The following is a 16,647-nucleotide window of genomic DNA, read 5'->3' on the forward strand; positions in this document are numbered from 1 at the left end:
AAAAAACGTGCCTCGAAAATCACGAAAATTTGATTCTCGATCAGATGTCGCTACTACCTTTGGCCTACTCTCGTATAGAGGGCGTTGACGGTTTCATCTGTTATTTAACAATTTAAACGCATATCAGTGAAAGAACATGGGTCAAAATAATAAAAATAATTAAGTAATGCAAATAAAAAAAATCATTTATCCATATTTAAATACATTTTATCGTATTTTTATAAATCTTCATTTTTAGTTTTAAAGTGTGTCGATAGATGGCAGTGAATTTACTGTGGTTACAAAATTTACTATGACAGTACCGCTCTATAATATTACATTCCTCTGACTATATTATGACTTGACATAAGCAACGGGATTTAATTATAAATCCGATCCTAACAGCTATCGGTAGCTAACATGTCAACACTCTTTCATTTAGAGAATAGAACAAATAGGTGCTCGTACTTGAAATTAAAACTTGCAACCTGACACCCGACGTCTCGACGACAACCAACTTAATTGATATCATGTTCCACATTCAAATGAAGTGTTCTATTTTCAAACACCTTTTATTCTTTAGAAAAACAAATGGATTTCTTTTTTCTAATTAACATGGCTGGGTTGCCAGCGTGAAAATAAATTTTGACGTTTGAAATGACGTGTGTAAACAATCGATGCATGAGCGTTGCGTTCAGGTATCCTAATCGGTAATCAGTTTTTTTAATTGAATAAAGGCGTACCTATAGTCTGTCAAACAACTTTGTCAGTAGAAAAAGGCCCGAAATTCTTATTTTCTATGGGACGACAACCCTTCGCGCCTACATTTTTTTAATTTGTCGCTTTTTAGGGTTCCGTAACCAAAGGGTAAAACTCCCTACTACTAAAACTCCGCTGTCCGTCCGTCCTTGACGAATGATCGTGTAACTTTCAGTTGTAACCAAGTTATGAGTATAGTATATGTAATAAGACGCATCATTCTTTTGTTTCATAGCATTACGATGTGCTTGTAAAATTCAATTGTCTCTCTAATTGTCAGTTATCTTGCTTCTAAACAAAATGCTTATTAAATCTCTTTTTTTTATACTACGTCGGTGGCAAACAAGCATACGGCCCGCCTGATGTTAAGCAGTCTCCATAGCCTATGTACGCCTGCAACTCCAGAGGAGTTACATGCGCGTTGCCGACCCTAACACTCCTCTCCCTCGAGCTCTGGCAACCTTACTCACCGGCAGGAACACAACACTATTAGTAGGGTCTAGTGTTATTTGGCTGCGGTTTTCTGTAAGGTGGAGGTACCTCCCCAGTTGGGCTCTGCTCTAGATCTGGAATGACATCCGCTGTCCTGTGCCCTACCACACAAAGCGAGATGTCATTCACAGTGCCCATACCTCTCTTTTGGACGTAGTTTAAGGACATACCCGGGTCCTTGATATAAATCGCTATAGGTAATGAATGACTCTATTTTACGCCTATAACGACTTCTATTATCCAATGGGGTTGGCCGGTCGAAATAATTAGCAGATGGCGCCAGCATAGCTTGCCCTGTCAATCCCTAGAATTGTGTCATTTTTTTTTTAATGCCCTGGATGCCAGCCTTTAAAGCCAAATCTCATAGAAAAAGGGGCAAGCTATGATGGCGCCATCTCTGCAAACCTTTGACAGTTGCCAACCCCATTGTTTCTTGGTTATTATAAAATGCAGATAATCTTGGCATCAATTAATGCATGTCTCAGTCATATTTTATTGTCACAATTATTGCCTTGTCTTTATATATTAGATACTAAAATTACACTTAGATTAACCAGTTTACTACCTACTATCCTACTTTTACGTCGATCGATATAATTAGTTGCTCCTACTTAAGACCGGGCCGTGCCCGGGCCGAGTCGTCCGACATGTCATTTTCGTAATTTTCTATGACGGCTGACCGGTGATCCCATGGTGTTTTCCATAGAAACGGAAGCGCCAGAAGCTCCGGCCCGGCCCCGGCCCGGTCTAGCGTGGCGTGAGTCATCCTTTAGCCAGCAATTATCTTAAATCGCATGCCGTTTGTTGCAACTTCTGTAGACTCTGTAGAGGCCTTAAGCTAGTAAACGAGTAATGTAAACAAAACAGTAACGATCACAATTAACACGTAATCTCACGCGCGGCCGTCGAACTTACGTCGTGCCCATACCCATAGATAATCGTCTCTTTATTCCCTATTGTCTTTGACACTGTTCGCTCGTGTTTTAAATTGTTTATTCATGATTTTGTGACTTATAATTTACGTATTAGTTGTATGGGCAATTGAAACTCTGGCTAATAGACTCAAGATTTAGAGGGGGTTGAGAAATATAATAAAGAAAAGCATGTTTCAACATGTCCCATTTCATTTAAGGCAGTAATGGTACCTAAATAAAATAAAGACGTTAACTTAAGGGTTCTGAAGCCAAAATCTGTTGGAAAAAATAATTATTTGCTTGTAAAAACATTTAATTTCCAGAACACAGGAAAAAAGCGAAAACGACACAAATTTTTCAACTAACTAGCTACCGTTTGATCCTCAAATCGCAATAACGGCTAACGAACAGTTCCTTAACAGTTTACTACGAAAATACTTCAAACTGCGTCCATTTATCACTGACCCTCGAGATATTAAGCTAGTAACGAAGCTAGGGGTCACAGAGTAATGGTTTTTGTAAGTCCAGATATTTCGGGAACTGTTTACATTCCCATGTCACTATGCACACTGATATGCTATCGATTGTTCATTTGCCTCTGTAATCTAAACTTTATCGCCTATAAATTAAAGTTGATATTGATTCGGTTGCTGATGTGCAGGCGCCGTCACTTGTCAATCATTTACAAGTTTCGAAAACAGTTTGTTTATGGGATCTAGTCTAGAGTAATAAGTAATTTGTTGTCTACGTTGGATTGTATTTATGGTTCAAAGCGGCTCCCTTTGGTTATTATGATAGATTAGTACCATTTTTAAATAAATTAATAACCATATCCAAATGCATGAAGTCTGGATTTGCTTCTAAAACAATCCAAAGGGTTGCGTACAACGGAACGCGTGCTTAATTATAAAATGCGCACAAAAATTCGGAAATTGAAATTTAAACGTTGGAAATAATGTCGAGTCGTTTATGTCGGGTAAATTGTCGCCCGCGGCGGACATGCCAGTGTTGCAACATGAATACATTGTAACGACTAAAATAACTTTATTTATTGACTCAAATTTTGCAAACAAAAACATGACAAGTTGTTATTTAAAAATACCTTTTTTCGAAAAGAGGTTACAAGGATTAATATTCGTTGTTAATTCAAACATGACAGAACACTAAAAATTTGAAATGTCTATTTGTGTTTGTTTAATTATGTTAATTAACATCGTTTTACTCGGAAACCGTTAAGACTAATTAATGTTAATTTAACTTTAGCAAATAAAAGATACGTCTCCAATTTTCACGTTTATTTCTGTCTTATTTTAGAGCTAGTGAAATAGTTTGTATTTTGTTGTTGTATAAGTTGGCATGTCTAAAAATTGACATAGTACCATCAATGAGAATAGATAGTATACAGGGTTATTGTCATAGTGAATTATGTAGTCTCAGTAAATTTACGGCCATCTATCGACATATACACGATTAAAACTAAAAATGAAAATGTATAAAAATATTTAAAAAAATTGTATGTTTAAATGTGACATTGTCAACCAAAAGGTTTAACGCTTATAACGCTTGTCAATAAGGTTGATTTCAAATTGATGCTGTATGGAAATAGCGCCTTATGACAACCCTATGAGTACCCTTTTGATTGAAAATGGCACAAATGGATAAAAGAAGCCACACCTTAACCCATAAAGTTTACACACTACATGTGGATATGTGGCTAGTACTTCGTCAAAAATGGCAGTAAAATTTCGAAATAAACAAGAATTTGATCGTTATCTAATAATAAGGTACTAAATAGTATCTAATTACGTAGTTATAGAACTCCCACGCCGCTGCATCGGCGCCTACGCACACGCAGACCTTCATCGAGCCTTGACAGACAATGTTGCCACTCGTCAAATGTAGATATTCCTTATAGGGTAGTCAAGTGTGTGATTAACACTTTAAAGTAATAAAATAATTGTGTTATTTGATACAAAGCAAAATATGACCACAATGACCATAGTTACCATTCAAATTGGATGTTTGGACATTCCTTAACTACGAATAACTGACCTGAGGTGTCAGCATGGTTGCATTTTTATCACCTGTCACTATGCCTGTCACTTTCGCACTTACATACTTGTTAGAACGTGACAGGCATGGTGACAGGCGATAAAAATGCTACCGTGCTAAGCCCGCTGATTTGGCACACAGATAGGTAATAATTTATGACTTCTAAGTTAGCTTCTAGGTTAATGGCTTAGAGCTTTAGCCTGTCCAGATGGACGAAAAAAAAAGCTTCTAGGTTAGCCTTCTTCCTAGTTCTATCAATTAACAAAAGAAATACCGAATTAGCAAAGAACATAGAAAACCATAACTCATATCTATTTGTTTTCCATCTTTTATTTCCAAGTAACGGTTTTTTTACCAGTATGTTTAAACAATCGTTGATTAGGACTCGTTGCCTACGCGCCGCCTGTCGTGGGCGGGAGGTTACTATTTCTCTGATTGCGTTTCGTAAACGCAGCACTAATCATTTGCATTCACTGCGTCGATATTTGATTGATTGCGGCTGCCCACGCGCATCTCTGGACCGGTTGGTCCTTCTAACCGGATTCTTTTCAGTCTTTCCGGAAAACGGTTAAATCTTTAAAATTATTGCCGTGTTCCATTGCTGTGGTTACCATAAACCAGGTACGGTCGAGATCACAAATTTTACAAGCCCACATTCCAAAAATATATTAATTTTACACGACCTTATTGCGAGTATTTTATATTTTTGGGCCATTGGAACGTTACCTTGTTTGCGAATTCGACTGTATGCACAGTATGCAATATCGCATCTTCGAGTTAAAATAGTCTAGGAATTTGATTTCCATCCACATAAGAATTCCAGAATAGGAAAGTTGCCAGCACAAAATCCCTACCATTTTGATCAAAATAAACCAGTAGCAACATCTCCAACTGAATTATGTTTTACAAATGTCATCGTAACATCCTCGTTTTCATTCTCTATCCCTTTTCAAGACTAATGACACGAAAGGGCCATAAGCTAAGCGCATTATGTTGGAGCTTGTGATGTTCCCGTCTTGTCTCCTTCACGATACGAGTTCTATAATTGAGCGATGCGGGAGAGTTCAACATCGCACTCTATCTTTTTAGAATACGACACAAATAACATTCTATATTTGAAAATTTATACACAAACTTTGTAAGCAGCATTTTCCTTGAAACTTTCACAGAACTCTCACCTTTAAAACTTAGCAGCAAGATTTATAATAGTTTGCAATGTAAGCGGGATCAGGTGCGTGGCTTACTTTGTAGAACATGGATCTTAAGGTGGTATGGTTATGCGGCAGTCCTGCCGATGACCACATGCATCAATGTTTGTAAATAGAACCCGCATATAATGAGACTATTTCGATCGCTTCTCGCTCACTATACTATTACGTCCATCGGCTGCTCGCCTCAGAGGCTAATATTACGAACGAGGACAAAGGCGTTAATGTAAGGAGAAGTGCAGGTAGTTGTCGTTAGGTGATGGATTTAGCGCGAGGCAGGCGTTTGGCCGGTGACACCGAACGCTTAGTGGGGATGCTTAGGATGCTAACACATCTCTAGTTGGATTGTTTACAAACAACTTTTGTTTATTGTTTACTGATGGATACGTTACAGATGGAGATTATAATATATGTCTTGATAGATAAGGTATGTCCGTCTTTTGAACATAAAATAATATCAACATGAAAATGTATTCTGCAAATACACCACGAAGAAAAAAATACCTAACATTGAAGAAAAGTTTTCTTTCGCCGCTGATTGTTAAATTAAAAAGAAATGAAACAATGCGTGCTTTAAGGTGAATGCATATTAAAACGTTGCGCTTTGGTGCTTCAAAGAATTAGCTAAGTTATGTGAAGAAACCGAGTTCAAAGGCTCGAACGAGTTTATTTGCCCATTCCATTACCCAGCTGGTTTGGGAAGTGAAAAATCACGCTTATCTCTATACAAACAGGCAGCGGTGGTCTCCGAGCAGATGTTCGTTGCACCCATAAAGATAAAACGTACGCGTGCATTCATTTTGTACAAGCGTTCCGAAGTGAGCGCGCGTTGAAAATATTACGCGCGAAAAACAAATTCAAGCCGCCATTTCGATGTGTTCCATATTCGAACGCGCGGTGCGTACGAGCGTTCGTTTTATATTCTCTTTTTGAGATGAGTTTATTTATAATCGGGTTGTCCTATTTAATCCATTATGCCAGCGCTCAGTCTTAGCGTGAACGTTCGCTACGCGTGTTTTCTGATCCTCATTCAACATGTTTAAACTACTAGTTTCTAAAATTAAAAAAGTGACTAATATGTCAAAAGTGAGTTTGTTAATGACGGTTTTTGTAAGTTTGTCAGCAACATTTGTTTATGGTTTGTTTGTTTTGTTCCAGATATACCCGGATCCAGAGTCGGAGAAGGCGATTATGGGATCCGTGGTGTACTGCATCCACCATAAGGAAGGATGCCAGTGGTCAGACGAGCTTCGCAAACTCAAGGTGAGTTTTATACAATGTGCTTAATACCTAGTACCTAGGTACTTAGGCTAGTAGGTTTGGGTACCAGCAGTAAAACTATTTAAACTTAAATTAATTCTGGTCGAATATTCATACTGCGCTGATCGCTTTTTCAATCTAGAAGTCTAACATACGCGCAAGTGTCAATTTTGATCGAATTTTGTCGGTTTTTATTTATTTTAAAAACGTTACCTTACAATATCGAAATTCTAAAGCTATGAAATTACTATTGATGTTAAGATTGTTTTTTCTTATTTTTTTTGTTTATAGTATCACATAATAAATAACCGAGTAAAGTAGGATTGAAAGTCCGAGTTAGAGGTTACTTTGGGAATTAATTGAATCGAGCGAAGTGTCATAATTCGTGTATCGGAAGCTATGTTGTTAAAGATAATATAGTCAAGAACTACATATATTTTTGCCACGTCTACGAATATCAACGCCTCTTAGAAAAACATGATCATATAAGGAGATTTTTCGCCTTCTGGCTCAGGGAACCGCCTTAATTACTGTAAGAGCGACGGTGATGGAGATAATACTGTCATTTCAGCGCAAGTGTAACGCAAGGCACCATTTTATTGCGTGTTCCTTTTATTCCTAGATATAGTGACACTTAAAGTTGTATGAAATCGTGACGCGCTACCTTTTTTGTTGAATTGTATTTTGGTTTCACTTTTTGACTAGATTAACTGAACTAGGTTTCTAGGCTTTGTTATTGTGATAGTGAATACTGAGAAGTATTTACTGCGACAGTAGTGATAGTGAAATTAGATCACGAGCGAATGTATCAATAGGTACGTCACACGGCACACTTATCTCGCTTTATTGTTATTTACTTTACATGTTTATGTTAATTTGGATAATGGACGCCGTGTTAATGACTTTGGCTTTAAACAAAAGTTACTACATTAATTGTTTGTTAATTTCGGTAGTCTCGGTATTCCGTGATAAATGCATGGGAAAGCTTTCTCACTTCACTTTTACTATTTATTGGTGTAACCGTGATTGGACCTATTTTATCACACATGTAGCATTTGAATTCCATTCAATAAATGCAATGAATACGCTCTCCGAAAATCCCAATTCAAATTTCGTGTTTTATTCTCTTCTAGTTGTTTGGAATCTCTCAAGGAACAACTCTAGGGTTCATTTTATTTCTGCTAAATAGGTTGTACTCGTACCTGTCTGTTGGGAAAAGGTGCTTTATACCAAAAATATCCGATAAGACACGGTATCGCAGCATTCCAACACAAATCAGTTTGACGGTCAATTAAGTTAACGCGGCGTAGAAGTATTTGTTGAGGAACATGTCCAATATTTACGGATTTGAATTCCGATCCTGGCTTTTATTGACCGTGTCTTAGCAGCCGTGTTATGGTCTCGAATTTAGAATACTCACTTCCGTCCATCGCTAAAATCTGGAACTAACAACGATAATCAACGTAAAATTATAAGATGTATAATTTTTAAACTATTTAATACCTTATATTCTGAAGAGCAAGGTAGAAAATCGGAATATGTGTTAATTGGTTATAGTACGAGTTTTAAAGCCAAGCCACATATACGAGCCACTAAAAATATAAGAATAAGTCCTACAGAAACCATTCTTAATAAACATACAAGAAAGTATGAAAACGGATTATATCGCGTATATTGAATGTATCTCGACGTTTCATAGTTTTTTTCATGAGTAACTATCGCGGTAACCGAAGACAATATTATACAAGAAAGTTTTTCCGAACTACTTTTGTTTCTTATGAAGTTGGGGTCTGTGATAGTAGCAATTCAAGCATACTGGAGAAACTATTTCAAATGGGCCTATGCACGGACGAGTGAAGTTTCTCCAGTTTTACGCAGATTAATACGCTTTCTTCACAATCTAACGCACTCAGTCATGTCACTGGTATGACTATTCTGATTTTGGAAAGACTTCTCTGAACACCTTATTGGGTTGCAGTGTCAATAAAGCGTCGAGTGGAATTTTTTAATTTAATTTTCCATGTGATCCTAATACTCACTTCTGGTTCTTTGAAGTGTAGGATAGAAATGCGTAGTAAATCGTGTTAATTAATAGATCCATCCAGAGAAGTGTCAAGTCGATCTTTATTGTTGAATCAACAGAAATATATAAGGTAAGGTGTGGTTAGACTATCACTTGTATTGAATCCTCATACTGTTTGTCTTGCCCCGAGCAAAATAAACTATGTTAGTTTCACCCCACCTTACCTTAAGTAGCAAAGCTTTTCGATCTTCTTCATTCTCTATTGTTGTTTATCATACGCTACACAATTGTTTTCCTTTCAATACGGTTAATTAAGTGTATATAGTCAGCTCATTAGGACATGTATTAAGCCATTAAAGAATACCTAGACCATTGACTATTGTCTGACCACCTTTTGTACCATATTTCATGCAAAATAAAGTTATTTTCTTTCTTTCTTTCTTTCTTTCTAGTCTTTTTAGGAACTACCAACCAACCTATTTTTATGGCATTCTTAAGAAAAATTCCAACCTTGTCATATTTCAGGCGCACCTGAACACCTGCAAGCATGACGCGGTGCTCTGCGCGGCGCAGTGCGGTGCAATGATTCCGCGGGTACTGATGCAAGATCATCTCCGGTACACCTGTGCTCGCAGACGAGCTAACTGCGATCATTGCGGGAAGGAGTTTTCAGGAAGCGCTCTTGAGGTAAGGACTTTTTATCTTTAAATATTAAAGCCAAATTGGTTTTGTGTGAATTTTCTGTCACCATGCTCTTTTAGTGGTTCCGAAGGTCATGACTCAAACTCTTCTGTTGAAGATCAGTTCCTCCCTAGGCTCTGTTCCTTACCAAACACATGGCGTCGTACATTTTTTGTTGCAATAATCCATAACACCTAGATGGTTGATGTTCCACTATTTCACTCAAGACTTTGCTCTGAATAACTTAATTGGGTTCTGCGTATATATCATTTGAACGCTCTTAGGTTTTTCATACTCTACCTGGCAACAAGTTGGCTAATATTCATTCCCTTAACCGTATTCCATTTATTGTATAAGTATTCTACGACATAACCAATGCTAGAGTATTCAAGAGTTCCTGATGTGTGGCCTGTAAAATTACCTTTCTAAAAATCAATAGTTTAAAAAACACTAGAAAAACACGCTTTTATGTTCAAAGTCCATCACGTGACCTTTCTCACAAGTGCAAACACGACTATGATATGATACTCCATCATGGAATGCCAGTGCCTATCTTCCGGCTTCATCATCAGACCTTGAAACTTGGTGCTCAAGATTTTTCTAAGAAATCCAAACACAGCTATGATAGGTACGATGCTCCATCATGAAGTTTCAGTTTATATTTTCTGGCTCCATCATCAGATCAGTTCGACAGTACCATATTATTGTATTGTCATCAGAACTACATACAGCTGCCAATTTTCATGACGCTACGATCCTTGGAAGATGGTCAAATTTGTTACCTTAGGTTCCATTACATAGTTACGTACAGGTCGACCTAATAAAAGCGTGTTTGTACTTAGATGACTTTTCTTATAATATAAATTCAGCCATTTGTTTAAACCATCAATTTTATCTCATTCCAGGAACACCACGGCAACTGCGGCCACGAGCCGGTGTACTGCGAGAACAAGTGCGGCGCCAAAGTGCAACGCCGACACACGCAGCAGCACATCCAGCAGCACTGCAGCAAGCGGCTCGTGCCTTGCAGACATTGCGGGCAGCGGTACACACAGGTAATGGGTCTTCCCGATCGTGACCTAACTTACCTAATTGTCGGCGTTTTCTCTCGTACTCTTTCCCATAGTCGTTCATCTCAAACAATTCCAACAGATGCAAGCATGTGCGAGGTACTTCTACCGGGTCGCACTTACACTTAAACTCGATCTTCCCGCGTCGTCCCGCTTTCGAGACCCGTATTCTGAAAAAGATAGACGCGTTTAAGGTCCGACCGATCTAGTGTTCGATAATGGAACACAACTCGTTAATTTATTTATTTAAGAAACAAACAGTCTTCTATAGTTATACATAACATTGGAAATTTTCTTAAAGCTAGACTTACAGTTTCCTTAATGAAAATATTTTCACATCATGTTTAATAAAGTTTCTACAGAGTAAAACAGAGCTATTTGTGCAAACAAGAACAAAAACAATAACAACAATAATGAAAAAAAAAGATGCAAGAGTATCAGGGTGTTAACAAAACACCGTTTATCTTTCCAGGACACAGTGTCGGCGCACGGCGCGACGTGCGCTCGGGCGCCGGTGCCGTGCCCGCAGTGCTCGGCCGCGGCGCCGCGACACGAGCTGGAGACGCACCTGAGGGAGCACTGCGCGGTGGCGGGGGCCGGGGCGGGGGCGTGCGCGTTCAAGGACGCCGGCTGCCGGTTCTCGGGCACGCGGCCGGCGCTGGAGCGGCACGCGGAGGCGGCGTGCGCGCAGCACCTGGCGCTGGTGTCGGGGCTGGCGGCGCGGCAGGCGCGCGCGCTGGAGTCGCTGCGCGCGGCGGTGGCGCGGCTCGCCGTCAACTGCTCGGGCGCGCTCGTGTGGCGCGTGGCGGACTGGGCCGCCAAGATGGCGGAGGCCAAGTGCAAGGACGGCGTGGAGCTGGTGTCGCCCGCGTTCTATACTACTCAATATGGATATAAGTTGCAGGTTAGTTGTATGCGAGTGTCTCCCGAATGTCTATCCTTCGAGCCTCGAACGCGAGTGTGGAGTCTATTTCGCCGATTAGCGCCTCCTCCCCCACGATATCGCGCACGAGTATGGAGGGGGCATTATGTGTGTTCTTATATTGGTGTTCGTGATGAATGTATAACTGACATAACGGCAGAGGAGTAAAAAAACATCTTAATGTTGGACATCTTATCTTCATCGTTGTAGAATCCACTCGGCTGAATGGATTAATCGCGCTCGGCTTTAAACTCTAAACTTTTTTTCTGTAAAGTACCTTTCGCCCGGTATCATATGCATCGTCAATATTATTAATCTTGGGTACCTAACGAATAAATCATTTTCTTACGACATTAATTCATCGTGACAGTTTGCGATGATACCCGAAAGCTCTTTGTTTACCGACACGCTCACTGACGCACTGTTGCCACGACAAAATTAACCGCTTACTCACTGATCCTTATTTAAACCGACTATCAAAGAACGATGACACACTTACTTAACAACATTATATCGTTGTCTCATAAATCCTGTTACGATATCTTTGTTGCTTGACATGATATTTTACTATGCTACGCTTTCATGACAATTCATGAATGTCTTTTCAAAAGGGATTATTTTTGTATGGTGTTCATAGAGATATATAAGCCTTTTTGAAAAGACTTAAAAAACACAAGCAAAAAACATTTATAAAAAAATTGCCTATCCTCTGTTGAACAAACAGTTCGACTGGACTAACTTTTTGCGTGGAGACTTTTTCGTTTCGGAAGCGTTTGATGCTACAGCTAGGTCTTTCCTCTGATAGAAATTTGTTGAATAGTCATACAAGAATACATCCTACTTCCATGAGATAAACTTTACACCCAACAATGTGACATGAAACAATTTCTTACCTAACCTCTTCTTTCCAGGCGTCTCTCTTCCTGAACGGCAACGGTGCCGGCGAGGCCACGCACATGTCGGTCTACATCAAGATCCTACCCGGAGAGTACGACGCTCTGCTCCGCTGGCCCTTCGCTCACACCGTCTCTTTCACTCTCTTCGACCAAAGCGCCTCGCCAGACAGAGCATGCAATATCGTGGAATCCTTCGTACCAGACCCTACGTGGAAGAACTTCCAAAGACCGTCGAAGGAGCCGGACGCGCTTGGGTTTGGGTTCCCGAGGTTCGTGTCGCACGAGATGCTGAAGAAGAGGAGTTTTGTGAAGGATGACGTCATGTTTCTGAGGGTTAAGGTGGATCCGAGCAAAATTGTCGCCGTTTAGGTTAAGAAATAAAATAATATAATTGATCAAAATTTTTGACTGTAAAAGCCACCAGTAATTTGATAATTTTGGAAACAATAACTTTATTTAGAATCAACGGTTTTGCTATTTTGAACTTATTAGTAATTTCGTTTTCAGTTAATACCCGTACGTTCTTGGTACTTTTAGTAGGAAATCTGACATTAACATTATTGAAAATTAAAGACATGCAGGCGAATACCGCACAAAATTTAATTAGTCATCGTTATTTAGTATTAAAATATTTAAAAGTCATAGTTTTAATGTAAATATTAATTAAGTTTATATTATAATTAGGTTATTTATGTGAATATTTGTAAATATCGTAGGGTAGAAGCACATTTGATGCATTGTTATCCTTTCACTAAAGATCTCTTGAATTTTATTGCCGGCAGACGGACGTAACGAACTGAGCTGTTTCAAAGAAAATTGAACCTTCTTTATATAGGCCAAATAGTGCATATCGCTTTGAGAAATTAACGCAATTAGGATGTTATAAGTGCCATAAGAAAGGACACACGTTTTTATAGGACACTGCAAAAATAGTGTGTTGTCAAATAAGCTACGTTTAGGCGTTTTTGTCAGCCTTGAGACTAATATTAAAGGCTTTTTGAAAAACGCCGACGACCTCTGACCCACAGATTAAAAATGATTGTCTTTGAAACGTGCCAAGTTCCGTTACCTCGGCAGATCTTTGTACATAGAACTCTGTTTTAACAAAAAATAATTTATCCATTAAAGTTGAGAAATTTATTGTAAATACAAAACTATCGAAGAACAAAAATTGTAAATACATATTTTTTTTCTTCCACTTTTTTAAAAAGTCTCATTATCTGTGTGTTATAAGGCTGGAGATAGACCAAAGTGATGACTTTGCCAGGGGAGAAAAAAATGGCGCCAAAGATTTGTTTGTCGATTAGAAAATAGCTTAAACTATAGTTATTTAGGCGTTTTCTTTTCAAAAATATATTACCAGAATCAAAAGGCAAACACAAATTGAAGGCGCTCCATACATTTCTTACAGCAAAGTCCATCAAACATGTAACAGCAAAACGCTGTAGTTATATGTGTGTAGGTATATTTAGGCATTTATCATTGATTCCTTTATCAAAATCATTTAAACAAAGAAATGTTAATTTGAAAAATGCTTGAGCGTTCATGATTATTTCTGTAAATAATTTTCTAATAATTGATATTTCTCTATAATTGGTGTTTCGTTTTTTAAATTGTTAAAATTGTCAGATCTCTAGTAAGCTCGCTTTAAACTAATCTCAACGGTAATTATACATTCCAATTAAAACATATAATAAGTTCTGTAACAGTTGTCCTTTTTTAGCTAACCCATTTTTGATTGGAAATTTATTTAAATCTTACCATTATTGATCAGATGAAGCAGTGTATGTAACTGTACATAATTAGACATTAAAACTCGTGTGATCAATGTGATCATATTATGAAACTCACTTCGTTCGTTTCATAAACCCATACTCGTATTTTAATGCCTTTCATTGTGTGACCAGTACATAAACTAACAAAAAACCCACCATTAGTTAAAGTTTTAGCAACTGAATAGTTTTTTAAGCTAAAAACATTAAAATTGGTACCTAATCCTACATCATGAACAAATTCAATTGGCTATTACCAGGAAGGCCGTTTTTTCACTTTTCAAAAGAAATATCTAAATATCTAAAATTATTCTATGGCTATTCCAAAATACTTCTGATAACATAGGTACAAAATACCATAACAGATTTTTATGTATTATGGTCAATTTGGTCATATTTTATTTTGGTCAATTTGGTCTGTTTTTGAACTAAGTTTTTTGCATATTTTTTATTTCATTCCTCATTTCGCAATATACTAGTATAATGTGTATTAGCTAAGGAACATAAGACTAACAAAGTAGTTAAGTTAGAGTAGCTAAAGTTAAGTTCTACGCTTAGCATTAAGGACTGTACATGACTTTGGATTAAGATAAAAATATATTATTTTTTTCTTAAAATATTTTTGTATTTTTATTGCGTATCCTTCTAAAATGAAACGGACAGTCATTGGTCCTTCGATACTATCATTGGCCTTTATTTTGAAGAAAATTCACCAGGGAGCCCAGTCGATGCAACCATTGGACCCCCTCCAATCCAAACATTACTAGTACCCTTTATATAGCAACTCAGCTTAAAACCAAGGAGATAATAAACATTATCTATGGTTAGGTAATTGGTAGATTCGTAAAGTGGCAATTTAGGGCCGGTTTGCACCAACCACAGTTACCTAGCGGACTGGTGAACATCACTCAGCAGTGAATTATGGAACTTCCTATAGAATAAAATTTTGCGAACGCAGACGGTGACAGTAGGTTTGGTGCAACCGACCTTTAATGTAGTAGCAAATATTAAGTAAATGGCGCCATACATTACGGAATTGTCAAACGTTACGCTTGATTAATTTGTTACAGATATAAGATAAATAAAGTCTAAGGAAATAACGTGCCCCGGAAATCAAGAAAAAGTCATTCTCGAATAGATGGCGCCACACCGCCCACACCATTTACCTATACTCGGCTAGATGGAAATAATTATATGTACAGCATATTAAGCTGTGTCTATGTCAGCGGCCAATTATCTTGCACTGCTTTGTAATTATGTGTTATAGTATACTGGACAACTAGCATAATTATTAATTATCACTGAATGATAACAAGTTAGATTGTTTTGAATGCCTTCAATAATAATGCCTTATTATTGTCAATCTTACTAGTTTAACTATACGCTACAATACTTACAACGAGCAATAATAGCCAATAACCAATAAAAGGTTATCTATTAAGCTCAGAAAGTTGACGTGCAACTAGAAACGCAAAATTGGAGCAGGACAGATAAAGGAATCAATTACATTTTAGCAATCGTAAATATGACATCACTTCACTACATAGTATAAAACAAAGTCGCTTCCTGCTGTCTGTCTGTCCCTATGTATCTTTAAAACTACGCAACGGATTTTGATACGGTTTTTTTAAATTGACAGAGTGAAATAAAACTATGAAAACGGATTATATCGCGTATATTGAATTTATAATACATCCCGACGTTTCAAACCCTTTACAGCGTTCGTGGTCAACGGGTGACTGAGGAAAAATTACAAAGTGCAAAAATACCCACAGACTAAAATAATGAACAATCATAGACTACAAACTTTAAGGCTGGTTGTACATGCAAAATCGGTTCATAAGGCTAGTTATACACTACAATTATTTTCAAGTAACGATATATATATACGCGATAAAAACTACGCCGGCTCCAACCCTACACCACGGACCCGAGAAGATTTAATTCCCTCCTAAATTGTAGGAGGGTATCCCAATATGCGACCGGCAACAAACTCGGCGGGACACATCTTTTCAAAACATCAGAATGTCCAGCATCATCCAACACTAAGGTCTCACAGTCTATGTCTCGCTTGCTCCTTTATCAGATGGACTACATGATCCCAAGCTGGTGGTGGTGGTGGTTGATAGAGTGATTCAAGATAAAGGTTCATATGTATAATTCATCAGCATTGCACCCGTGCGAAGCCAGGACGGGGCGCTAGTAGTATAAGATGCTTACTGAAGCCATTTTCAGTATGGCGTTGCGAACTGTATAGACTATAGACAGTAGACATCGAAAACCCTCATAGCTTCGCCATTTTGAAAACTTACACAAAACTGTAAATATTTTTTTCACCTCAGCAGCTCGAACAAGCCTACTTTCGTCACTCCCTGGAGTGAGGAAAGTGCGACTTTCCTCACTCCAGGGAGTGAAACAATGTAGCTTTTTAATTTAGTGAAGGCCATGAACTTCATACTTTTATTACATTTTTTTTATGGTATGGTACGGTACGGTGCGGTCCGGTCCGGCCTCGTCTCGTCTCGTATCGTATCGTACATATTATAATACTTTTTTTTCTGTTTATTCTGTGTAATTCGAAATACATTTTAACCTTTAATATGTTCTCACTACTGAGGT

General features: G+C 38.1%; 1 protein-coding gene across 4 annotated transcripts in view; it reads left to right on the plus strand.

Moving 5' to 3' along the window:
• The window catches only part of LOC134741948 (TNF receptor-associated factor 4), a 111,585-nt gene extending 96,938 nt beyond the window's left edge, over positions 1–14,647 (plus strand). For 2 of the 4 annotated variants that reach the window (XM_063674839.1, XM_063674838.1), the window contains exons 3-7: positions 6,563–6,667; positions 9,213–9,374; positions 10,274–10,423; positions 10,911–11,342; positions 12,272–14,647. In XM_063674839.1, the coding sequence (XP_063530909.1) occupies positions 6,563–6,667; positions 9,213–9,374; positions 10,274–10,423; positions 10,911–11,342; positions 12,272–12,625 (1,203 nt within the window). In that variant the 3' untranslated portion in view covers positions 12,626–14,647. Of the gene's footprint in view, positions 1–6,003; positions 6,302–6,360; positions 6,491–6,562; positions 6,668–9,212; positions 9,375–10,273; positions 10,424–10,910; positions 11,343–12,271 lie in introns of those variants that run through there. The other 2 variants (XM_063674842.1, XM_063674841.1) reach the window with 2 other exon arrangements.
• The last annotated feature ends 2,000 nt before the right edge of the window (positions 14,648–16,647 follow it).

Source organism: Cydia strobilella, chromosome 6, assembly GCF_947568885.1.
Source record: "Cydia strobilella chromosome 6, ilCydStro3.1, whole genome shotgun sequence".
NCBI lineage: Eukaryota > Metazoa > Arthropoda > Insecta > Lepidoptera > Tortricidae > Cydia > Cydia strobilella.